We start from the raw sequence: 26,196 nt of genomic DNA on the forward strand, positions 1-26,196 counted from the left end.
ACTAAGTTGACTGTGCCTTTAAACAGCTTGGACAATTTTAGAAAATTATGTCATAGCTTTAGAAGCTTCTGATAGGCTAATTGACATAATTTGAGTCAATTGGAGGTGTACCTGTGGATGTATTTCAAGGCCTACCTTCAAACTCATTGCCTCTTTGCTTGACATCATGGGAAAATCAAAAGAAATCAGCCAAGACCTCAGAAGAAAAATTGGAGACCTCCACAAATCTGGTTCATCCAATTGCCAAACGAAGGTACCATGTGCATCTGTACAAACAATAGTACGCAAGTATAAGCACCATGGGACTACGCAGCCGTCATACCGCTCAGGAAGAAAACGCATTCTGTCTCCTAGAAATTAACGTACTTTGGTGCGAAAAGTGCAAATCAATCCTAGAACAACAGCAAAGGACCTTGTGAAGATGCTGGAGGAAACAGGTACAAAAATATCTATATCCACAGTAAAACRAATCCTATATCGACATAACCTGAAAGGCCTCTTAGCAAGGAGAAGCCACTGCTCCAAAACCGCAATAAAAAAGCCATATACAGTGGGGAGAACAAGTATTTGATACACCTGCGATTTTGCAGGTTTTCCTACTTACAAAGCATGTAGAGGTCTGTCATTTTTATCATAGGTACACTTCAACTGTGAGAGACGGAATCTAAAAAATCCAGAAAATCACATTGTATGATTTTTAAGTAATTAATTTGCATTTTATTGCATGACATAAGTATTTGATCACCTACCAACCAGTCAGAATTCCGGCTCTCACAGACCTGTTAGTTTTTCTTTAAGAACCCTCCTGTTCTCCACTCATTACCTGTATTAACTGCACCTGTTTGAACTCGTTACCTGTATAAAAGACACCTGTCCACACACTCAATCAAACAGACTCCAACCCAATAGAGCTTTTTGGTCTAAACTCCACTCGCCGTGTTTGGAGGAAGAAGAAGGATGAGTACAACCCCAAGAACACCATCCCAACCGTGAAGCATGGAGGTGGAAACATCATTCTTTGGGGATGCTTTTCTGCAAAGGGGACAGGACGACTGCACCGTATTGAGGGGAGGATGGATGGGGCCATGTATCGCGAGATCTTGGCCAACAACCTCCTTCCCTCAGTAAGAGCATTGAAGATGGGTCGTGGCTGGGTCTTCCAGCATGACAACGACCCGAAACACACAGCCAGGGCAACTAAGGAGTGGCTCTGTAAGAAGCATCTCAAGGTCCTGGAGTGGCCTAGCCAGTCTCCAGACCTGAACCCAATAGAAAATCTTTGGAGGGAGCTGAAAGTCCGTATTGCCCAGCGACAGCCCCGAAACGTCGTTTTAGAGAATTTGGCAGTAGGTCCAACCGGCCTCACAACCGCAGAGCATGTGTAACCACACCAGCCCAGGTCCTCCACATCCTGCTTCTTCACTTGCGGGATTGTCTGAGACCAGCCACCCGGATGAAACTGGGTTTGCACAACCAAAGAATTTCAGCACAAATGGTCAGAAACCTTCTCAGGGAAGCTCATCTGCGTGTTCTTCGTCCTCACCAGGGTCTTGACCTGACTGCAGTTTGGCGTTGTAACCGACTTCATTGGGCAAATACTCACCTTCGATGGCCACTGGCACGCTGGAGAAGTGAGCTCTTCCCAGATGAATCCTGGTTTCAACTCTACCGGGAAGATGGCAGACAGCGTGTGCCTCATGGAGGTGGTGGGGTTAGGGTATGGGCATGCATAAACAGATGTCCTAACCGACTTGCCAAAACTATAGTTTCTTAACAAGAAATCTGTGGAGTGGTTGAAAAACTAGTTTTAATGACTCCAACCTAAGTGTATGTAAAATTCTGACTTTGACTGTATGTTATAGTATGGACCCTATATAAATAATTACATTGAAAATGTATTGTACTAACCAGCAGTATAGTATAATTGCTATTCATGTGTCCATAGTTATTGTTAGCATTGACCGTGACCTTTCCCCTTGGATGATGACATCACCCCGTCGGATCTGTACAATGCGACTCTACCACATGTTGAGTGGGCTGTATTGTTATGCTGTATTTGTACCGTTTGTACATGGCTGTACACATTTTAGTTCTTAGGGTGAAAGTAATATTGAAATGCGTGTGGGAATTCCTTGTCAAGTTACTACGTCTTTTTGGTGACGAGGATAACATTTTATCAGCATGTACAGGGCAATGTGCTAGCTAGCTAAGAAACAGTGGAGGTAGTCACGTAGCTAGCTAGCTAGTTAGCTAGATTAATAGGCGACAGAGAGCAGCCGCCACTCGAGGGAAACATTGATGGCGACAATCAGTAGCAAGTGAAAATCGCTAATGAGGGTCAAGGACAAGTTGCCGTTATAATGGCAATGTTTGGGACTATCACTGAGTTTATGGAAGAGAAAGGTTGGGACACTTTTTCTTGGCAAATAGAATTACAGATGAGGCTAAACAGAGCTCTATTTTCTTGAGTGTGTGTGGGGTTAAAACCTAAAAGCTAATGAGGAATTTGGCTACACAACGGAGACCGGGAGAAATTAATTTTGTGTATTTAGTTGCTCTCGTTCAGACTCACCACAATCCAAAGCCTTCAGTGATTGTCCATAGGTTCAAGTTTAACTGCCATTTTCCGGTCAGTCTGTTGCTAACTTTGTTGCTGAATTATGTGAACTCTCTGAATATTGTGAGTTTGGGGCTATGTTAGAGGACATGCTCCGTGACATATTAGTCTGTGGCATTAATGATGACAGCATACAGAACTGTTTGCTGGTGGAAGCCACACTGACTTTCAAGAGATCATTGGAACTATCTCAAGGGATGGGGATGGTGATGGCTTGTAATGCTATAAATATTCAAAAGGCCGAAAGTGGAAGTTGTGCAGTGCGTCAGGTGACAAAAGAGGTGGCAGGAAAAAGGGGATAAGCAGTGGAATGTTTCAGATGTGGGTGAACATATTATGCAAACAACTATAAGTTCAAGGATACTGTCTGTCACAATTGCAACAAAATGGGACATTTAGCTAAAGAATGCAGGGGTCCTAGGAGCAAGCCAGACGGTGGGCAGACTGAGCAGGGCAAGTTCACAGCTAAGAAGCTGCAGTCAGTAGCTCACCACCTAAAGAGCACAGAGGAGGAGGACGAGCATTGTTCCTACAACATGTTTAATGTGAGTGAGCCGCGCACAGAGCCTATCTATGCTACAGTGGAGGTAGATGGAAAGCAGATGAGAATGGAGGTTGACACGGGGGCCTCTGCCTCTGTTATCAGTGAGGAGACCTACAAACAAATATGGGGCTCAAAACAAGCTTCAGCCCTCACACCGGCAGGGATCAGACTGTGTACGTACACCGGTGTGACGATGCCATTGCTTGGGTCTCTGGAGGTGGACATTGCATACAACAACCAGGAAGCGAGAGCACGGCTCCTGGTGGTGAAAGGGAATGGGCCTAGTTTACTAGGGTGTGACTGGCTCACCAAAATACAACTGAACTGGAGTGAGATAAAACACACACGAGTGACTGAGGATGTCATTCAAAAGTACCCTGAGATTTTCAAAGATGAACTGGGCGCACTGCAGGGCACTGCAGTTAACCTTTACTTAATATACATCCCGGATCCGGGATCCTCCTCATCAAAAAAGCTGACTAGCATAGCCTAGCTAACCACAATAACCAAACACACAACCGCATATTTTCACCATGTTTCCACCGCATAGGTAGCTATCACAAAACCGACAAAATAGAGATATAATTAGTCACTAACCAAGAAACAACTTCATCAGATGACAGTCGTATAACATGTTATACAATACATTTATGTTTTGTTCGAAAAATGTGCATATTTGAGGTATAAATCATAGTTTTACAATGCAGCTACCATCACAAATAGCACCGAAGCAGCCAGAATAATTACAGAGAGCAACGTGAAATACATAAATACTCATCATAAAACATTTATGAAAAATACATGGTGTACAGCAAATGAAAGATAAACATCTTGTGAATCCAGCCAATATTTCCGATTTTTAAAGTTTTACAGCGAAAACACAATGTAGAATTATATTAGCTTACCACAATAGCCAAACACACAAACGCATTTATTCACCGCAAAGGTAGCTTTCGCAAAAACCAGCAAAAGATATAAAATTAATCACTAACCTTTGGACAACTTCATCAGATGACAGTCTTAAAACATCATGTTATACAATACACTTATGTTTTGTTCGAAAATGTGCATATTTAGCGCTGCAATCGTGGTTATACATTGTGAATATGTAGCAAAATCTTCCCAGAATGTCCGGAGATATTTTGGACACACCTAATCTGACCAAAGAACTCATCATCTACTTTACATAAAAATACTTGTGGTATGGCAAATGAAAGATACACTGGTTCTTAATGCAACTGCTGTGTTAGATTTAAAAAAATAACTTTACCATAACATACAGCTTGCGTTATTGTGAGACAGCACTCACCAACACGGCGGAGAATAGGAGTCAATATTTTACACAGAAATACGAAATAACATCATACATTTTTCCTTACTTTTGCTGAGCTTCCATCAGAATGTTGTACAAGGAGTCCTTGGTCCAGAATAAATCGTTGTTTGGTTTTAGAATGTCCATTTCTTCTGTCGAATTCGCGCCACAATGCTAGCCAAGGTTGCTAACATTCCCATCCTCTCTTGGGGCTAAGAACGGAAAACTCAAAAAGTCCCAATAAACGTTGAATAAACTGATAAAACTCGGTTGAAAAAACCTACTTTATGATGTTATTATCAAATGTATCAAATAAAATCAGAGCCGGAGATATTCGCCGTGTATACTGACCGCTTTTCAGAAGACAATGTGGAGCTCCTTCGCGCGCCTTGGAAAACTGACAAAATGGCTGACCTGTCACTCCAAAAGCTCTTGTTCGACCTCAGATCAAGCTAGACACCCCATTCCACCTTCCACTGCCTGTTGACATCTAGTGGAAGGCGTATGAAGTGCATGCATATCGATAAATATAAGGCAATTGAATAGGCAGGCCCTGAAACAGARCCTCGTTTTCAGATTTTTCACTTCCTGTATGGAAGTTTGCTGCAAAATGAGTTCTGTTTTACTCACAGATATAATTCAAACAGTTTTAGAAACTTGAGAGTGTTTTCTATCCAATAGTAATAATAATATGCATATTGTATGATCTAGAATAGAGTACGAGGCCGTTTAAATTGGGCACGATTTTTTCCAAAATGAAAACAGCGCCCCCCTATTGACAAGAAGTTGTTTAAGCTGTTCGTGGATCCTCAGGCCAAACCTCACTTTTCCAAGCCCAGGACAGTGCCTTACGGCATGAAAAAGAAAGTTGAGGATGAGTTGGAGCGGCTGCAGGAAACAAACATCATTACTCCCATTCAGTTCTCCCGCTGGGCAGCTCCAATCGTTCCCATTCTGAAAAGTGACGGCACGTTGCGTATATGTGGGGACTACAAACCACCATCAACAGGGCCTCTAGGCTGGTTGCTTACCTGCTGCTGCAGGTGGAGGACCTGTTCGCGATGCTTGCAAGAGAGAAGACGCTTTCAAAGCTTGACATGAGTTGCGCCTACCAACAACTCCTCCTGGATGAGGTCTTAAAAGTGTATGTCACAGTCAACACGCTCAAAGGCTTGTTCGGGTACAACCGCTTGGATTTCAGAGTGGCGTCCAGTCCATGCTTTTTCCAGAGGACAATGGACAGTCTACTGCAGGGGATCCCTCATGTAGCAGTGTACCTGGGCGACAGCCTGGTTACAGGGGCACCTCCACCATCTGGACCAGGTGTTAAAGAGATTCTCAGAGACAGACCTGCGCCTGAAGCGTAGCAAGTCCACATTCCAAGCACAGAGCGTGACATACCTAGGTCACAAGATCACAGCTCAGGGTCTGTATCCTGTGGAGCAATCAAGGATGCTCCAAACCCCAAGAACGTGTCTGAGCTCAGGTTGTTCCTTTGTCATGGTGAACTACTGTGGTAAGTTCCTCCCTGAGCTGTCAACAATGTTGGCTTCACTTTATCAGCTGCTCCACAAAGACTGTAAATGGAAGTGGGGGCCAGCACAAGAGAAAGCTTTCATGGAAGTGAAAGCACTACTAGAAGCGACACTGGTTCATTTTGACCAAGACAGAGATCAGACCTGTCATGTAACGCTTCACCCTATGGCATTGGGGCAGTACTCCCTCATTAGATGGAGGACAGGTCAGAGAAGTCATTGGATTTTCATCAGGCACACTAACGAGTGCTGAGAAGGGTTATTCATAGTTAGACAAGGAAGGTCTGGCCATAGTCTTTGCTGTGAACCGCTTTCATCAGTACCTCTACGGTCATCATTTCACCATATGCACTGACCACAAACCACTGAGTCTTTTTAGCGAATCAAGATGCATTCCTCAAATGGCTTCAGCAAGGATACAGCGCTGGGCCCTAACACTGTCAGCTTACGAGTACACTATCGTGTACAGAGCGGGGAAGGATAATTCAAATACAGACGCGGTCAGCCGTCTCCCGCTACCAGAGATGCCTGGCACAACTGTGGTGCCTCCCGAGACAATTTTCCTGATGTAGAGATTGTCAAACTCACCTGTGAATGCCAAACAGATCAAACAGTGGACAGACCGGGATCCTATCAAAGGCCCTATCCTGGCCCAAGTGAAACGATTCAGGGTTGGCCTCCTGTCATAGAGGATGATGGACTGAGACCTTATGCAAACACAAAACTGAGCTGGGTCCAGAGTGGTTGTTCCACCCCTGGCCATTTGCAAGTCATGGATGAGGTCCATGAGGCTCACACAGGGTTCTCCCAGATGAAAAGTTTAGCCAGATCTTACATCTGGTGGTCTAACATGGATCAGGATGTAGAAAACAAAGTGAAATCATGTTCTGAGTTCCAGATCAACCAGAAGATGGCGCAACCCGCAACCCAAAAATCTGTGGGTGTGGCCTGACCACCCATGGTCCAGGCTACGCATAGACTTTGCAGGCCCTTTCATGGGCCACATGTTCCTTGTCATGGTGGACGCGCGCTCCAAGTGGCTGTAGGCTCACATCATGAGCAACATCACAGCGGCCACAACCATCGAAAAACTTTGGCAGGTGTTTGCAATTCATGCTTTACCCTCTTGTGTTCAACAAGAGTCGGACACAACAACCTTTACCTGTGACTTGTTCCAAGAATTCATGCAGAGAAACGGGATTCGCCATGTCCGCAACGCTCCGTTTCACCCGGCCTCAAATGGCTTAGCGAGCGGGCTATGCAGACACTGAAAGACGGGCTCAAAAGGATGACTGGGGGAACCATCACAACTAAGCTCTCTCGGTTCTTGTTCCAGTACTGCATCACGCCACAAACAACAACAGGACATGCTCCAGCTGAGATGTTGATGGGCAGAAAGCCAATAGCTCACCTGGATCTACTGCGTACGGACATCAAAGCACGAGTGGAATGGAAGCAGGAGAAACTTAATGCGAGACATGACCACAACGCGAGGGAAAGACAGTTAAAATCCATCGCCAGGTATCATTCTGAGTCAGAGTGGTCCAGTCTCCTTGTAGTCAAACTGACTGATGGTTGAGTCATGTGCAGACATCAGGACCATATCCGCCTGCGCTATGACAAAGTAAATACCATATTTTCAGACGGAACAGCTGCGAGTGGAATTATATAAGTTAAAACCCCACAGGAAACAGTGTCTGAGGAACAGGGGCATTCAGTGGTTCCAGCAGAGGTTGATGGACTTTCTCTCACAAACACCCAACCCGCTCCTGTGCCCTCAGACTCAGCTCCACTGGGACACGCCTTACCAGTGTCTCGTGGCACACCAGGAGTACTGAGCAGGTCACAGCATAGTCACAAGCCTCCTGAAAGACTAACAAAGTCATTGAGACTAAGAGACTTGTTGTGTTAGTGTTTGTTTGGAACAGCAGATCTAGTTGAAAAGAAATAAGGACTGTCATATACACTACCTTTCAAAAGTTTGGGGTCACTTAAAAATGCCATTGTTTTTGAAAGAAAAGCTATTCTTTTGTCCATTTAAAATAACATCAAATTGATCAGAACTACAGTGTAGACATTGTTAATGTTGTATATGACCCCACAGGGGTGGAACAAACTCCCTCACGACGCCAGGTCAGCGGAGTCAATCACCACCTTCCGGAGACACCTGAAACCCCACCTCTTTAAGGAATACCTAGGATAGGATAAAGTAATCCTTCTAACCCACCCCCTTAAAAGAGTTAGATGTACTATTGTAAAGTGGTTGTTCCACTGGATATCAGAAGGTGAATGCACCAATTTGTATGTCGCTCTGGATAAGAGCGTCTGCTAAATGACTTAAATGTAAATGTAAATGTAATATGACTATTGTAGCTGGAAACTGCTGTTTTTTATGGAATATCTACATAGGCGTACAGAAGCCCATTATCAGCAACCATCACTCCTGTGTTCCAATGGGACGTTATGTTAGCTAATTCAAGTTTATCATTTTAAAAGGCTAATTGATCATTAGAAAACCCCTTTGCAATTATGTTAGTACAGCTGAAAACTGTTGTGCTGATTAGAGAAGCAATAAAACTGGCCTTCTTTAGGCTAGTTGAGTATCTGGAGCATCAGGTCTGTGCCCAAACAATGTGAGCTTCTACTTTTCAAAATCCACCTTTCCAGAAACAAGTCTCTCACCATTGCCACTTGCTATAGACCACCTTCTGCCCCCAGCTGTGCCCTGGACAACATATGTGAATTGATTGCCCCCCATCTATCTTCAGAGCTCGTGCTGTTAGGTGACCTAAACTGGGACATGCTTAACACCCTGACCATCCTACAATCTAAGCTTGATGCCCTCAATCTCACACAAATTATCAATGAACCTACCAGGTACAACCCCAAATCCGTTAACACAGGCACCCTCATAGATATCATCCTAACCAACCTGCCCTCCAAATACACCTCTGCTGTCTTCAACCAGGATCTCAGCGATCACTGCCTCATTGCTTGCGTTCGCAATGGGTCTGCGGTCAATTGACCACCCCTAATCACTGTCAAACACTCCCTAAAACACTTTAGCGAGCAGGCCTTTATATTCGACCTTGCCCGACTATCCTGGAAGGATATTGACCTCATTCCATCAGTAGAAGAAGCCTGGTTATTCTTTTAAAGTGTTTTCCTCACAATCTGAAATAAGCATGCCCCATTCAAAAAATGTAGAACCAGGAACAGATACAGCCCGTTGTTCACTCCAGACCTGACTGCCCTTGACCAGCACAAAAACATCCTGTGGCGTATGGCATTAGCATCGAATAGCCCCCGCGATAWACAAGTTTTCAGGGAAGTTAGAAACCAATATACACAGGCAGTTAGTAAAGCAAAGGCTAGCTTTTTCAAAAAGAAATTTGGACCCTCTCTTTCTAAAATTATCAGCCGAAATTGTTGTAACCCYTATTACTAGCCTGTTCAACCTCTCTTTCATATCGTCTGAAATCCCCAAAGATTGGAAAGCTGCCGTGGTCATCCCCCTCTTCAAAGTGTGAGACACTCTAGACCCAAACTGCTACAGACCTATATCTATCCTACTCTGCCTTTCTAAGGTCTTTCTAAGGTACCTTCTCCGCTATCAAATCTGGTTTATGAGCTGGTCATGGGTGCACCTCAGCCACGCTCAAGGTCCTAAATGATATCATAACCGCCATCGATAGGAGACAATACTGTGCAGCTGTATTCATCGACCTGGCCAAGGCTTTCGACTCTGTCAATCACCACATTCTTATCAGCAGACTCAACAGCCTTGGTTTCTCAAATGACTGCCTTGCCTGGTTCACTAACTACTTCTCAGACTGAGTTCAGTGTGTCAATTTGGAGGGCCTGTTGTCCGGACCTCTGGTAGTCTCTATGGGGGTGCCACAGGGGTCAATTCTCGGGCCGACTCTTTTCTCTGTATACGTCAATGATGTTGCTAATGCTGCTGGTGATTCTCTGATCCACCTCTACGCAGACGACACCATTCTAATACTTCTGGCCCTACTTTGGACACTGTGTTAACTAACCTCCAGACGAGCTTCAATGCCATACAACTCTCCTTCCGTGGCCTCCAACTCTTTTAAATGCAAGTAAAACTAAATGCATGCTCTTCAACCGATCGCTGCCCTCACCTGCCCACCCGTCCAGCATCACTATTATGGACGGTTCTGACTTAGAATATGTGGATAACTACAAATACCTAGGTGTCTGGTTAGACTGTAAACTCTCCTTCCAGACTCACATTAAGCATCTCCATTCCAAAATTAAATCTATAATGAGCTTCCTATTTCGCAACAAAGCATCCTTCACTCTTGCTGCCAAACATGACCTCGTAAAACTGACTATCCTGCCGATCCTTGACTTCGGCGATGTCATTTACAATATAGCCTCCAACACTCTACTCAGAAAATGGGATGCAGTCTATCACAGTGCCATCCGTTTTGTCACCAAAGTCCCATATACTACCCACCACTGTGACCTGTATACTCTCGTTGGCTGGTCCTCGCTTCATATTCGTCACCAAACCCACTGGCTCCAGGTCATCTATAAGTCTTTGCTAGGTAAAGCTCCGCCTTATCTCAGCTCACTGGTCACCATAGCAGCACCAACCCGTAGCACGCGCTCCAGCAGGTATATTTAACTGGTCACCCCCAAAGCCAATTCCTCCTTTGACCGCCTTTCCTTCCAGTTCTCTGCTGCCAATGACTGGAACGAATTGCAAAAATCACTGAAGCTGGAGACCCATATCTCCCTCACTAACTTTAAGCACCAGCTGTCAGAGCAGCTCACAGATCACTGCACCTGTACATAGCCCATCTGTAAATAGCCCCATACTTTCTTTCTTTTTTTTCTCCTTTGCACACCAGTATCTATACTTGCACATTCATCTTCTGCACATCTATTACTCCAGTGTTTAATTGCTAAAATGTATTTATTTCACCACTATGGCATATTTATTGCCTTACCTCCCTTACCTATTTTGCATACACTGTATATAGACTTTTTTTCTCTATTGTGTTATTGACTGTATGTTTGTTTTTTCCATGTGTAATTCTGTGTTGTTGTTTGTGTCGCACTGCTTTGCTTTATCTTGGCCAGGTCGCAGTTGTAAATGAGGACTTGTTCTCAACCAGCCTACCTGGTTAAATATGCATGATGTTGATGTTGAGACTGGTGTTTTCGGGTACTATTTAATGAAGCTGCCAGTTGAGGACTTGTGAGGTGTCTGTTTCTCAAATTAGACACTCTAATGTACTTGTCCTCTGAAATTAAGGTGGGAGAAGTATTATAGTGTGGACACTATATACATAATTACATTAAATATGAAGTGTACTTACTTGCAGTATAGTATGATTGCAATTCATGTGTGCATGGTTATTATTGACCGTAACCTTTCCCCTTGGAAGATGTCATCACCCTGAGTCGGATCTGTACAATGCGACTCTACCACATGTTGAGTGGGCTGTATTGTTTGGCTGTATTATTTATACCGTTTGTATATTTAAAATGTAACCTTTATTTAACTAGGCAAATCAGTGAAGAACAAATTCTTATTTACAATGACGGCCTACCCCGGCCAAACCCGGATGACGCTGGGCCAATTGTGCGCGGGCCAATTGTGCGCAGCCCTATGGGACTCACGGCCCGAATGTGATACAGCCTGGATGTGAACCATGGACTGTAGTGACGCCTCTTGCACTGAGATGCAGTGCCTTAGACCRCCGCGCCACCCGGGAGCCAGGTGTACATGGCTGTACACCTTTTATTTCTTAGGTTGAAAGGAAAGTGGTATTGAAATGCGTGTAGGCATTCCTTGTTAAGTTATTACAATAAATGTGTTATTTTATGTACAGATTTTTTTATAACATTTTTATTTTATTTTTATGTATGGATGTGTTGTTTAATTGAGTTGTATGTGGTGTGGATGTACTGTAATGTAATTGGAAACATGGTTGATATGTGATTCTCCCATTGTGTCCATTCAGACAACCGCCACAGAGTCAAGCTCCACCCACTCCTGGGAGACCCCAACTCCGACTACATCAATGCCAACTACATAGACGTAAGTCTCAGCTCACCTTCCTTTCTGCTCAGAATCCTGTCCAATCACAGTGTTACACTGGGAAACACATCAAGGCATTACTTATACCTTTCTGAAAAACCACAGTCCATTTCACAGTATTTTGTGTCGCCCTAAGCAATCCGGTTCCCCAGATTTACCTGTGAGAGGTTATTCCTATTCCTGGAAACCCCAGGCTCACCCCACCACCCACCCAACCCCCATCCAATCACAAACCTTCCTCTTGGCATTCGGCCAGATGCCATGTCTGTTTGGTGACTACCTCTACAACCCCTTATCAAACGCTATTAATAGACAACACATTAATTTTATAATACCAAATCCTGGCGGTAAAGCCATCCCTCTGAATTGAATAGACTGGATTGATGTTGTTCAATCCCTGGATGGATGGGGAGCATCTCTGAGACATGATCTCTTTGGCTGCTCACCTTCACTTCATTATACTTCTTGTTTCCATCTGCATCAACTAGAATGTGTTTCCCATAGAGCAACATGCCTCATCAATTTGTTGGACTGTACAGTCATGAATGCACATTATTCCATCCTAAGAGACAAACTTGTCTAAAACGCCTCGTTGGAAAGGTGAAAGCACTCATTTTACATCGTTAAGCCAGGAGAGATATAGAGAGAGGAGACTTTTGGAGCAGAAATACATGGAAAAGTTTATCCTCTCTCTGAAATGTGTTTTCTGTTTGTTAAAGCAGAGGTTGAAGAAGTGCGAGCTCTCAGATAGTTTTTCTCTTTAGCATTTGATTTGATCTCTTTGTCAGTCATCGCCTGGCTGTGTGGCTGTGTGTGTGTATACAGTATTGTGCTGTATGTGTATGCATGCTTGACAGCTGCCTGTGTTTGTCATGTGTTGTAGTACATACAGTGCAGTATTTTCCATCACCACACTCAGCAAGTGAACCCTGCTGAATGCTATATGACAGCCTCTAATTTGTTAAATAGGGAGACAGTACAAAGCAATACACACACATGGCAGCACGTGCATGAACGAATGCACGCTCACACACGCACACACAAAACACACACTCAGTCTCACACACACATACTGTATGTAAACAAGCACATCCCTTTATACAGGTTCTCCTCCTGTCTGCAACCTTTATCTCCTTAGATTTCTCAATCTTTCATTATCCTCTCATGGCTAAGACGGGCTAAGATCCCATTAACGGTATCGATTTGACAACAGCCAGTGAAAGTGCAGGGCGCCAAATTCAAACAACAAAAATCTCATAATTAAAATTACTCAAACATACAAGTATTTCACACCATTTTAAAGATAAAGTTGTTGTTAATCCCACCACAGTGTCCGATTTCAAAAAGGCTTTACGACGAAAGCACACCAAACGATTATGTTAGGTCAGTACCTAGTCACAGAAAAACACAGCCATTTTCCAGCCAAAGCGAGGAGTCACAAAAAGCAGAAATAGAGATAAAATGAATTACTAACCTTTGATGATCTTCATCAGATGACACTCATAGGACTTCATGTTACACAATACATGTATGTTTTGTTCGATAAAGTTCATATTTTTATCCAAAAGTCTTAGTTTACATTGGAGCGTTATGTTCAGTAATGTTTTGCCTCCAAAACATCTGGTGATTTTGCAGAGAGCCAAATCAATTTACAGAAATACTCATAATAAACATTGATAAAATATACAAGTAATATACATGGAACTTTAGATAAACTTCTCCTTAATGCAACCGCTGTGTCAGATTTCAAAAAAACTTTACGGAAAAAGCACACCATGCTATAATCTGAGCTCAGAGACCAAAACAAGCCATACAGATATCCGCCATGTTGTGGAGTCAACAAAAGTCAGAAATATTATTATAAATATTCACTTGCCTTTGATGATCTTCATCAGAATGCACTCCCAGGAATCCCAGTTCCACAGTAAATGTTTGTTTTGTTCGATAACGTCCATAATTCATGTCCAAATACCTCCTTTTTGTTCGCTCGTTTAGTTCCAAAATCCGCAGGCCAGACGAAAAGTCAAACAGTTCCGTTACAGTTCGTAGAAACATGTCAAACGATGTTTAGAATCAATCTTTAGGATGTTTTTAACATAAATCTTCAATAATGTTTCAACCGGAGAATTTCTTTGTCTTTAGAAATGCGATGGAACGCAGCTAACTCTCACGGGGGCGCACCTGAGTGAGCTCGTGGCACTCTGCCAGAGCCCTGACTCGAACAGCTCCCATTCCCCCCTCCTTCACAGTAGAAGCATCAAACAAGGTCCTAAAGACTGTTGACATCTAGTGGAAGCATTGGGAAGTGCAATATGACCCCATAGACACTGTATATTGGATAGGCAAACCTACAATCTTCAGATTTCCACTTCCTGTTTAGTTTTGTTCTCAGGTTTTTGCCTGCCATATGAGTTCTGTTATACTCACAGACATCATTCAAACAGTTTTAGAAACTTCAGAGTGTTTTCTATCCAAATCTACTTATAATATGCATATCTTAGCTTCTGGGCCTGAGTAGCAGGCAGTTTACTCTGGACACCTTATTCATCCAAGCTACTCAATACTGCCCCCAGCCATAATTAACTAGCTTCTATCTCTTCTCTCTGTTTTTTCTACTACCTTCCCCACCTTCTCGACTTTGGACTTTAACCCTGTAGATTCGGATTAACAGGGAAGTAAGTACTTCACTCCTCTTTCTATTGTCTACCATCCCTTTCTTTTCCCTCTTTCCCATGCAGTACATCCCTCCTTCAAGATTCAAACCCTTCAGTTTAGTGTTTGGGAGCCTGCATTCAGAGTTGGCACAAAGCAAGCTGCTCCAAGGTGTCACAGTGTTCAGATTGCAGCAGAGTGAAGAAACTCTGAGGGTTTCCATCTCTTTTCCTTTTATCTGCCATTGAATCTTAGATGTTTGTCTATTTCTACCTGAGCCATGTCCAAGCTTCAAGCCAGTAGCTCATCGTGCAGTAGAATAACCAGAGTACCATTGCACTCTGGCAATACCGTTGAAAGAGGTATTGTGAATAGGCACCCTTTTCTCGACCATACCTAAATCAAAGATAACCGCTAAGTAAAGAGGAATGCACGTTTGAAGGAGCTCCCATATCTGCAGAAGACGAGACTGCCTTGTGGCCCATTGTTTGTGTGACCTGTAAGCATATAGAGCTGTGTCATTGTCACCATACCCACTGGCATGCCTTGTCATCTCCAGCATGTGACAAGTGTCCCTATGTAGTTATATTACTTGTGCTTGCATGAGGTCAAATCTCAGGAGGTTACGGTTACCACTATGACCGGTTGAGGTGGTGCGTGGATGCCGTGGACATGCTGAAAGCGCTGTCTGAGGCACAGATGGCTTACTTAGCATGTCATCCCTTTTCTCTTTTTCAGGGCTACCATCGATCCAACCACTTCATAGCCACTCAGGGTGAGTATCCCGCCATGTCTGGAGTTGGGTGCTTGTGTGTGGGATTGTGTGTGTTTTTGTGTGTAAAATTGAGGTTGACCAACCTACCCAATGAACTTCCACATAGGACCTAGCAACAGTGACACAGACAGACCTCAAGTGTCTCTCCATCCAATCAAACGGTGACTGCATGTGTGACCCGCCAACCCACTGCATGACATTGGGTGGGTGATACATGGAGAGAGAGAGAGAGAGAGAGAGAGAGAGAGAGAGAGAGAGAGAGAGAGAGAGAGAGAGAGAGAGAGAGAGAGAGAGAGAGAGAGAAGAGAGAGAGAGAGAGAGAGAGAGAGAGAGAGAGAGAGAGAGAGAGAGAGAGAGAGAGAGAGAGAGAGAGAGATATATGATAGAGCGAGAGAGAGAGAGAGAGAGAGAGAGCGAGAGAGATAGAGAGAGAGAGAGAGAGAGAGAGAGAGAGAGAGAGAGAGAGAGAGAGAGAGAGAGAGAGAGAGAGAGAGAGAGAGAGAGAGAGAGAGAGAGAGAGCCTACAGATCTCCCTCTGTCAATCATCCACACCTGTGATCTCTCACTAAGCAGCAGTTTGGGTGCACAAACTGTGTGTGTGTATACATCAGTTTCCTTTTTGTGTGTGTGCATGCTTTTCCATGCGTGCATGTTTGGATGTGTAGATACACACCTCAGCATCAGTTAAACCCTCTCCTAGCGTGTCTAGCTACTCACTTATCTTTCACAAACTCACTCTTTCTCTGAGAGTGAGAGAGAGAGAGAGATGGTGTGATAGAGTGTGAGACTGAGTGAGTAAACTATTCTTAGTGTCTTCCTCGGGGCCATATGATCTGTTTTCTGTTTCACCTGTCACTTCTCATACTGAGCCACAGTTTGCTGGCACAGACCAATGAACACTGCTATGAAGCACTGTACATCACAACTTTAATTACAGTAGGGCATGTGACCTGACCAGGAAAAACTCTTTGGTCCTACTTATAATCTAGCTGCATGTACCTTGATCCTGTGTCCAAGAAAAGTGACTGAGTACAGTAGTATCAGGTCATGTGGTAAGGAAACAATCCTGGCCCTAGTCATATTGATAATTTGTATTTACAGCAAACGGTTTTTGACTGAGATGGTTGATGTGATGGTTTTACCTCTTTGTCCCATAGGGCCCAAACAGGAGACAGTGTATGACTTCTGGAGGATGGTGTGGCAGGAGAACTGCTTCAGCATCGTCATGATCACTAAACTGGTAGAGATAGGCAGGGTGAGTCTCACACTCACACTTCTCTCCTCATACACACATCTCACACAGTGCAAAGGGGGACACAATAACATTTTCTCTGTACTGTATTCAGGTCCCTGCTATTTGCTCAGACAGACATAATTGTTAGAGTAATTGAAACACCAGCAGAATGTAAATGCTATATATAGTAAGGGTCCCATTATTTTCTTCTGAAGTCATAAACGTAGACATAGTGGTTCGGATGACAATGTTTATATCAATATCAGTACATCAACTTTGCTGTTCCCTCTTAGCAACTGCACTCCATAATCGATGCGTTAGAGCTGGATTGTTCGTCAGCTGAATCAAAAGAACATCTAACCTAAATAAATAATTACAAAATCCTTTGTGCCTTAATAGAAAACATTAGTGGTGGCCCAGTTTTAGATATTATGTTCCCCATCATTAAAGACTATTATAGTTACCTCCTCTATCTATCGAAGAACTGGTTAATTTTGTTGGAGCTGAATTTAAGTATAATTGTTCTGTGTCTTCTTCCTTACATTTATTTCATGCTGAGCAGTAGGTAACATAATTCTCCAACAAGTAACACAGCTTGGTCAAACACATGTCAAACACATTTCTGTGACTATCATTGTATGCATTTTTGATAAATGTTATTTGTCTCTGTTGACCAGGTGAAATGCTGTAAATACTGGCCTGATGTCAGTGAGATGTATGGAGACATCAAGATTACACTGCTGAAGCTGGAAACACTTTCAGAGTACACAGTTCGTACTTTTGCCTTGGAGAGGGTAAGTCCAACCATTCTGTACCTGCACATTTTTGACATTGAGTCAGTCTACGTCTATGACCAATATCACATGGATTTGACTTATACAGGACAAATCCCAGCTATTACTAAGTATCTTTTCCTCATTCTTTTCTTATTTGGGTTTCTTATGGCTTCACTGTTCAAATATTCCATGATGGCATTGCTTCTTCATCCAGCGTTTCCAGGCAGTATTCTATGATAGAGAGTCTGTGATGTTTATCAGTCCAACTGAACAGAACCAGCAGTCAATCTGTCTCAATTATGAGGTGCTTCTGTTGTGAATGCATCCTATTCAGAGAACATGGCTCCACAGAGGCCTCTTTGACTCCTCTTTGTGATAAAGGCACTTGGCGGACATATAGCAGACTGTCTCTAACTAAAGAGAGGTGATAGTAGGACATAATACTCTGGCACTATGGTTCTTTCCTCTAATTGGTTACTGAGTTGGCCCCTATACCAGTCTCCTTCCCAACACTCATAAACATTGCAGAGACAGCAGCAGTTGGCATACACTGATTTGAGTAGACATTGCCTGCCGATGCATAAATACGATGTAGAGAGATTAGAATAAACAACAGCTCCTGATGTACAGACCGATGTGACTCAGAGACGATGACCATCGAGGGCCCTCTGATTTAAATATGCCTGCAGTGAGAGGATTTAATAACTCAAGCTACTTAACCCCCCCCCCCCCCACACACACCGCTGAGGCATTGCTGCTTCTACAATGACAGCGCCTGAGCTTCGTTGCTCTCAGTATACCATCCTGTCAATCAACGCCAGGGTCTCTCCATGGAGCGGCTCAGAGCAACTCTGCGGAGTGACAGTGGCACAAACACAGCATTATCGTTTCGCTGTTGCCGCCACTCTCCGTGGGAGCACCACTGTACTTCACTTATCAAGCAGAGATTTTTGGAGAAGTTGACAGTTTGTTTTCACTGCGCCTCGTCTTCTGAGTAAATTTTTTGGGGGTCTTTCTCTATCTCTCTCTCTCTTCAAATATTTTCTTTACTTTGTCAACTCGGCTCAGAGGAGGAAATTGCAGTGATGTGTCTGTCGCCTAGCACCCCATTGAGCGCAAGCCTCCTCATGTCACATCCATGGTGGAGAGTTAACACATGGGGATTCCAGTTCCACAGGACCATGTAGTCCATGCTTCACTGTAGCTGTACCGTACTGTAGGTGTACTCAACAATAGTGTCAGTTTGTTGCTGGATCTGTGCTGGATATCTTGATGTTTAGACATTTAGAAAAAAAGAAAAGCTGAAATGTCTTGAGTCAATACGTATTCAACCCCTTTGTTATGGCAAGCCGAAATACGTTCAAAATATAACATTTATTTCAACAAGTTACATAATAAGTTGCATGACTCACTCTGTGTGCAATAATAGTGTTTAACAGGATTTTGAATGACTACCTCATCTCTCTACCCCACACATACAATGATCTGTAAGGTCTCTGTCGAGCAGTGAATTTCAAGCACAGATCCAACCGCAAAGACCAGGGAGATTTTCCAATGCCTTGCAAAGAAGGGCACCTATTGGTAGATGGGTGTACAAAAAACAGACATTAAATATCCCTTTGAGCATGGTGAAGTTATTAATTACACTTTGGATGGTGTATCAATACACCCAGTCACTACAAGATACAGGCGTCTTTCCTAATTCAGTTGCTGGAGAGGAGGAAAACATCGCAGGGATTTCACCATGATGCCAATTGTAATTTTAAAAGAGTTTAATAGCTCTGATAGGAGAAAACTGAGGATGTATCAACAACATTGTAGGTACTCCACAGTACTAACCTAATTGACAAAGTGAAAAGAAGGAAGTCTGTACAGAATAAAATTATTCGAAAACATGCATCCTGTTTGCAACAAGGCACTAAAGTAATACTGCTAAACATGTGACAAAGCAATTAACATTTTGTCCTGAATACAAAATGTTCTGTTTGGGTCAAATACAACACATTACTGAGTACCACTCTTCAAATGTTCAAGCATATTGGTGGCTGCAGCATGTTATGGGTATGCTTGTAATCGTTAAGGACGGGAGTTTCTCAGGATGAAAAATAAACGGAATGGAGCTAAGCACAGGCAAAATCCTAAAAGAAAAACCTGTTTCAGTCTGCTTTCAACCAGACATTTCAGCAGGACAATTTCTGCAGGACAATATCTCTTCACAACTAGCTACGTGATTATTGCAGCTCAATGGGTATAACTTTTGTTGACAATTTCGATACCTTTTGGAAACAAAACACGTTTTATGAGGAGGATGACATCCACCCAAATCATTTGGGTTCCTGGATCCTTTCACAGCATTATGCGTTGAGACAAGGACTTGTCAATGACCCAAGCCCAGCTAAGTTAATCCCTGCCATTGTGACACTGAGTTGTCATAAGGCTTCAGCAAATGGACATTATACCAGGGGCGTTGGTAGACACAATGTAAGTAACCTAATGTCCCTCTAACTGCCCTAAATGCCTCTGCTGATCCTACAGCTATTGTATGCAGTAATCATGTGCCTTTGAACCAGATTTATATTGTTAGCACTGAGGCGGTGTGCCCTAGTAGGAAGTCCAATGTGTGCAGCTCACCCTGCACTAACATACAGTTGAAGTCAGACGTTTACATACACCTTAGCCAAATACATTTAAAGTCAGTTTTTCACAATTCCTGACATGCCTCCTATTAAAAATTCTCAGTTATGATCACCACTTAATTTTAAGAATGTGAAATGTCAGAATAATAATAGAGAGAATGATTTATTTCAGCTTTTATTGATTTCATCACATTCCCAGTGGGTCAGAAGTTTAATTCAATTCAATTAGTATTTGGTACCATTGCCTTTAAATTGTTTAACTTGGGTCAAACGTATCGGGTAGTCTTCCACAAGCTTCCCACAACAAGTTGGGTGAATTTTGGCCCATTCCTCCTGACAGAGCTGGTGTAACTGAGTCAGGTTTTTTAGGCCTCCTTGCTCACACACATTTTTCAGTTCTGCCCACAAATTTTCTATAGGATTGAGGTCAGGGCTTTGTGATGGCCACTCCAATACCTTGACTTTGTTGTACTTAAGCCATTTTGCCACAACTTTGGAAGTATGCCTGGGGTCATTGTCCATTGGAAGACCCATTTGCGACCAAGCTTTAAATTCCTGACTGATGTCTTGAGATGTTGATTCAATATATCCACATAATTTGTGTTCCTCATGATGCCATCTATTTTGTGAAGTGCACCAGTTCCTCCTGCAGCAAAGCACCCCCACAACATGATGCTGCCACCCCCGTGCTTCACGGTTGGGATGGTGTTCTTTGGCTTGCAAGCCTCCACCCTTTTTCCTCCAAACACAACAATGGTCATTATGGCCAAACAGTTCTATTTTTGTTTCATCTGACCAGAGGACATTTCTCCAAAAACTACGATCTTTGTCCACATGTGCAGTTGCAAACCGTAGTCTGGCTTTTTTTGTGGTGGTTTTGGAGTAGTTTATACTTGCGTACTATTGTTTGTACAGATGAACGTGGTACCTTCAGGCATTTGAAAATTCCTCCCAAGGATGAACCAGACTTGTGGAGGTCTACAATTTTCTTTCTGAGGTCTTGGCTGATTTCTTTAGATTTTCTTATAATGTCAAGCAAAGAGGCACTGAGTTTGAAAGTAGGCCTTGAAATACATCCACAGGTACACCTCCAATTGACTCAAATTATGTCAATTAGCCTATCAGAAGCTTCTAAAGCTATGACATAATTTTCTAAAATTGTCCAAGCTGTTTAAAGGCACAGTCAACTTAGTGTATGTAAACTTCTGACCCACTGGAATTGTGATACAATGAATTATAAGTGAAATAATCTGTCTGTAAACAATTGTTGGAAAAATTACTTGTGTCTTGCACAAAGTATATGTCCTAACCGACTTGCCAAAACTATAGTTTGTTAACAAGAAATTTGTGATGTGGTTGAAAAACGAGTTTTAATGACTCCAACCTAAGTGTATGTAAACTTCCGACTTCAACTGTAAATAACATGAGCATATCTATTTCTGCTAAGCTTCCCAGTAAAGCGTTGAAAATTGCTCAAAATAGCCCATGTTAACATATGTAGATTAAGAAACAAGGTTCATGAAATCAATAATTTGCTAGTAACAGATGACATTCATATTCTATCTCTGAATCTCACTTAGATAATGCCTTTGATACAGTGGTAGCAATACAGTGTTACAACATTTAAGGAAAAGACAGAAATGCCAGTGGTGGAGGTGTTGCTGTTTATATTCAGAACCACATTCCTGTAAAGATTAGAGAGGATCTCATGTTAAATACTTTTGAATTAATATGGCTACAGGTTAATCTGCCTCACTTACAACCCATTCTTGTGAGTAGCTGCTGTACTAAGTGCTAACAGTCAGTATCTGGATAACATGTGTGAAATGCTTGATAATGTATGTGATACAGAGTGGTATATTTTCTGGGTGATTTAAATATGGACTGGCTTTCATCAAGCTGCCCACTCAAGGAAAAGCTTCAATCTATAACCAGTGCCTGTAACCTGGTTCAGGTTATCCGTCAATCTACCAGGGTAGTTACAAACAGCACAGGAATTAAATCATCAACATATATTGATCACGTCTTTATTAATGCTGCAGAAATTTGGTTTAAAGCGGTATCCAAATCCATCGGATGTGGTGATCACAATATAGTAGCCATATCTAGTAAAACCAAAGTTCCAAAGGCTGGGCCTAATATAGTATATAACTGGTCATATGATAATTTTTGTAGTGATTCTTTTGTTGTTGATGTAAAGTATATTTGTTGGTTCGTTGTGTGTAATGAGGAGCAAACAGACGTTGCACTTGAAATTGCTTATGAAATTGCTTATTCCAGTTACAAATAAGCATGCCCCCATTAAGAAAATGACTGTAAAACTGTTAAATCCCCTTGGATTGATGAGAAATAGAAAAAATGTATGGTTGAGAGGGATGAGGCGAAAGGAATGGCAAATGGGTCTGGCTGCACAACCGATTGGCAAACGTATTGCAAATTGAGAAATCATGTGAGTAAACTGAATAAAAAAAAGAAATTAAGCTTTGGAGCACCTTAAATTACATTTTCGGGAAAAGCTATCTCCGCTCTTGAATCAGATGGCTCATTCATTACAAAACCGAATGATATTGCCAATTACTTTAATGATGTTTTAATTGGCAAGATTAGCAAACTTAGGCATGACATACCAGCAACAAACGCTGACACTACACAAGTATCGCTGACCAAACTATGAAAGACAAGCATTGTAATTTTGAATTCCGTAAAGTGAATGTTGAAGAGGTTAAATAATTATTGTTTTCTATCAACAATGACAAGCCACTGGGTTCTGACAACTCGGATGGAAAAATAATGTGGAAAATAGCGGACGATATTGGCACTCATGTTTGCCGTATTTTCAATTCAACCCTAATAGAAAGTGTGTGCCCCCAATCCTGGAGGGAAGCAAAAGTAATTCCGCTACCAAAGAATAGGAAAGCCCCCTTTACTGGCTCAAATAGCCGACCAATCAGCCTGTTACCAACCCTTAGTAAACTTTTAGAAAAAATKGTGTTTGACCAGATACAATCCTATTTTACAGTAAACAAATTGACAAGGGGGAAGGGGGATACCTAGTCAGTTTTACAACAGAATGCATTCARCTGAAATGTGTCTTCCGCATTTAACCCAACCCTTCTGAATCAGAGAGGTGCAGGGGGCTGCCATAATCAACATTCATGTCTTCGGCACCCAGGGAACAGTCGGTTAACTGCCTTGCTCAGCGGCAGAACAACATATTTTTACCTTGTCAGCTCAGCGATTCGATCCAGCAACCTTTCAGTTCCTGGCCCAACAGTCTAACCACTAGAATACCAGACTTTCAGCACACTTATCGGGAAGGATATTCAACAAGCACAGCACTTACACGAATGACTGATGATTGGCTAAGATAAATTGATAATAAAAAGATTGTGGGGGCTGTTTTGTTAGACTTCGGTGCGTTTTCTTTACATTATTGATCATAGTCTGCTGCTGGAAAAACGTATGTGGTATGGCTGTACACCCCCTGCTATGTTGTGGATAAAGAGTTACCTGTCTAACAGAACTGAGGGTGTTCTTTAATGGAAGCTTCTTCAACATAATCCAGGTAGAATCAGGAATACCCCACGGMAGCTGTCTAGGCCCCCTACTTTTTTCAATCTTTACTAACGACATGCCATTGACTTTGAGTAAAGCCAGTGTGTCTATGTATGTGGATGACTAGACACTATACACGTCAGCTACTACAGCGACTGAAATGACTGAACCACTTAACAAAGAGCTGCAGTTTGTCTCAGAGTGGGTGGCAAGGAATAAGTTAGTCCTAAATATTTCCAAAACTGAAAGCATTGTATGTGGGACAAATCATTCACTAAACCCTAAACCTCAACTAAATCTTGTAATAAATTCTGTGGAGATGACTAAACTGCTTGGAGTAACCCTGGATTGTAAACTGCCATGGTCAAACATATTGATACAACAGTAGTTAAGATGGGGAGAAGTCTGTCCATAATGAAGCGCTGCTCTACCTTCTTAACAGTACTACTGTTCAGTCGTGTGGTCAGATGCCACAAAAAGGGACTTTTTGCAATTGGCTCAGAACAGGGCAGCGCGGCTGGCCCTTGAATGTACACAGAGAGTAACATCAATAATATGCATGTCGATCTCTCCCGGCTCAAAGTGGAGGAGAGATTAACTTCATCACTACTTGCATGTTGAATGCGCCAAGCTGTCTGTTTGAACTACTGGCACACAGCTCGAACACCCATGCATACCCCACAAGACATTCCACAAGTGGTCTCTTCACAATCCCCAAGTCCAGAACAGACTATGGGAGGCACACAGTACTACATAGAGCCATGATGACATGGAAATCTATTCCACATCAAGTAACTGACGCAAGCAGTAGAATTTGATTTAAAAATAAATAAACATGCACCTTATTAAGGAACAGTGGGGACTGTGAAGCAACACAAACACAGATACAAGCACACACACACACACAATAACATACACACTCTACACACACATACACATGGATTTTGTATTGTAGTGGTGGAGTAGGGGCCTGAGGGCACACAGTGTGTTGTGAAATCTGTGACTGTATTGTAATGTTTTTAAAATGGTATACTTGCCTTTTTTTTGCTGGACCTCAGCAAGAGTAGCTGCTGCAATGGGGATCCATAATAAATACAAATACAAACCTAAAACGCAAGGCGAAATCTATACTGGAGTTGCTTACCAAGAAGAGAGTGAATGTTCCTGAGTGGCACAGTTACAGTTACTTATTAAATATACTTGAAAATCTATGGCAAGACCTGAAAATGGTTGTCTAGCAATGATCAACAACCAATTTGACAGAGCTTGTGGAATTATTAAAAGACTTATGGGCAAATTTTGCACAATCCAAGTGTGCAAAGCTCTTAGAGACTTACCCAGATAGACTCACAGCTGTAACCACTGCCAAAGGTGCTTCTACAATGTACTGACTCATGGGTGTGAATGCTTATGTAAATTAGATATCTGTTTTTGATTTTCAATAAATTTGCTAACATTTCTAAAAACATGTTTTCACTTTGTTATTATGGGGTATTGTGTGTAGATGGGTGAGAAAAAATATATATTTAATCAATTTTGAATTCAGGCTGTAATACAACAAAATGTGAAGGGGTATGAATACTTTCTGAAGGCACTGTAACTCATGTAATCTTCTTTTTATTCTTCTTCTGATGTTGTGTTTCCACAGATGGGCTACTCAGCTAAACACGAGGTGCGTCAGTTCCACTTCACGTCCTGGCCGGAGCATGGGGTTCCCTACCACGCCACAGGCCTGCTGGCCTTCATACGGCGGGTCAAAGCATCCACGTCACCCGATGCTGGACCTGTGGTCGTCCACTGCAGGTACCAGCCTTCAATCAACGCACATTGCAGTACACCACTTCATGCTAGCTGTCAATGCTCATGCAACCATTACTACTTTGTGTTTTCAAAGCTTTAAAGCGTAGTCCCAGTGGGCATGACACAATTTTAATCAGTTTTACATTCGTTATGAGTCGGACGCTAGTGGCTGAAGCCTTGTATCGGGTTGCTTTCAACCCTTATCTGAACACTGTTATTACAGTATTGTATGTGAAGGCTTGTCCTAAAGGGTCAAAGGTCAGTGACATGTTGTTTTCCCTGTGTCTCTGTGTCAGTGTGGGGGCGGGCCGCACAGGCTGCTACATCGTGCTGGACGTCATGCTGGACATGGCCGAGTGTGAGGGTGTGGTGGACATCTACAACTGTGTCAAAACCCTCTGCTCACGACGCATTAACATGATCCAGACAGAGGTGAATGGGTGGGCCTACAGTACATTTCAGTGGGGGAAGATAAAATTATTCACACCGCTCTGGTCTCCTTACATCTGTACTGCCGGTATTGTGTTTGGGGAACTCAGGGAAATATTCTAGCCTAGCTCCCCTACTGGGACTTGTGTATAGGACGATGGTTTCTGAGATGCGAAGGCTTACATTGTCACAGTGCAATGCAGAAGCACGTGGCTTTTCTTTCGATGATATAGCATATCTTAATCGTATTTT

The 26,196-nt window shown here is 42.6% G+C and overlaps 1 protein-coding gene across 1 annotated transcript in view; it reads left to right on the top strand.

Annotated features, from left to right (window-relative positions):
* LOC112068845 (receptor-type tyrosine-protein phosphatase U-like) overlaps positions 1-26,196 on the top strand; it is a 313,338-nt gene that overhangs the window by 282,674 nt on the left and 4,468 nt on the right. The window contains 7 exon segments of the mRNA XM_024136057.2: positions 12,011-12,087; positions 14,745-14,762; positions 15,478-15,514; positions 16,672-16,769; positions 17,426-17,542; positions 25,364-25,518; positions 25,812-25,947. Coding sequence (XP_023991825.2) covers positions 12,011-12,087; positions 14,745-14,762; positions 15,478-15,514; positions 16,672-16,769; positions 17,426-17,542; positions 25,364-25,518; positions 25,812-25,947 — 638 coding nt within the window.

Source organism: Salvelinus sp. IW2-2015, unplaced genomic scaffold, assembly GCF_002910315.2.
Source record: "Salvelinus sp. IW2-2015 unplaced genomic scaffold, ASM291031v2 Un_scaffold768, whole genome shotgun sequence".
Classification (NCBI taxonomy): domain Eukaryota; kingdom Metazoa; phylum Chordata; class Actinopteri; order Salmoniformes; family Salmonidae; genus Salvelinus; species Salvelinus sp. IW2-2015.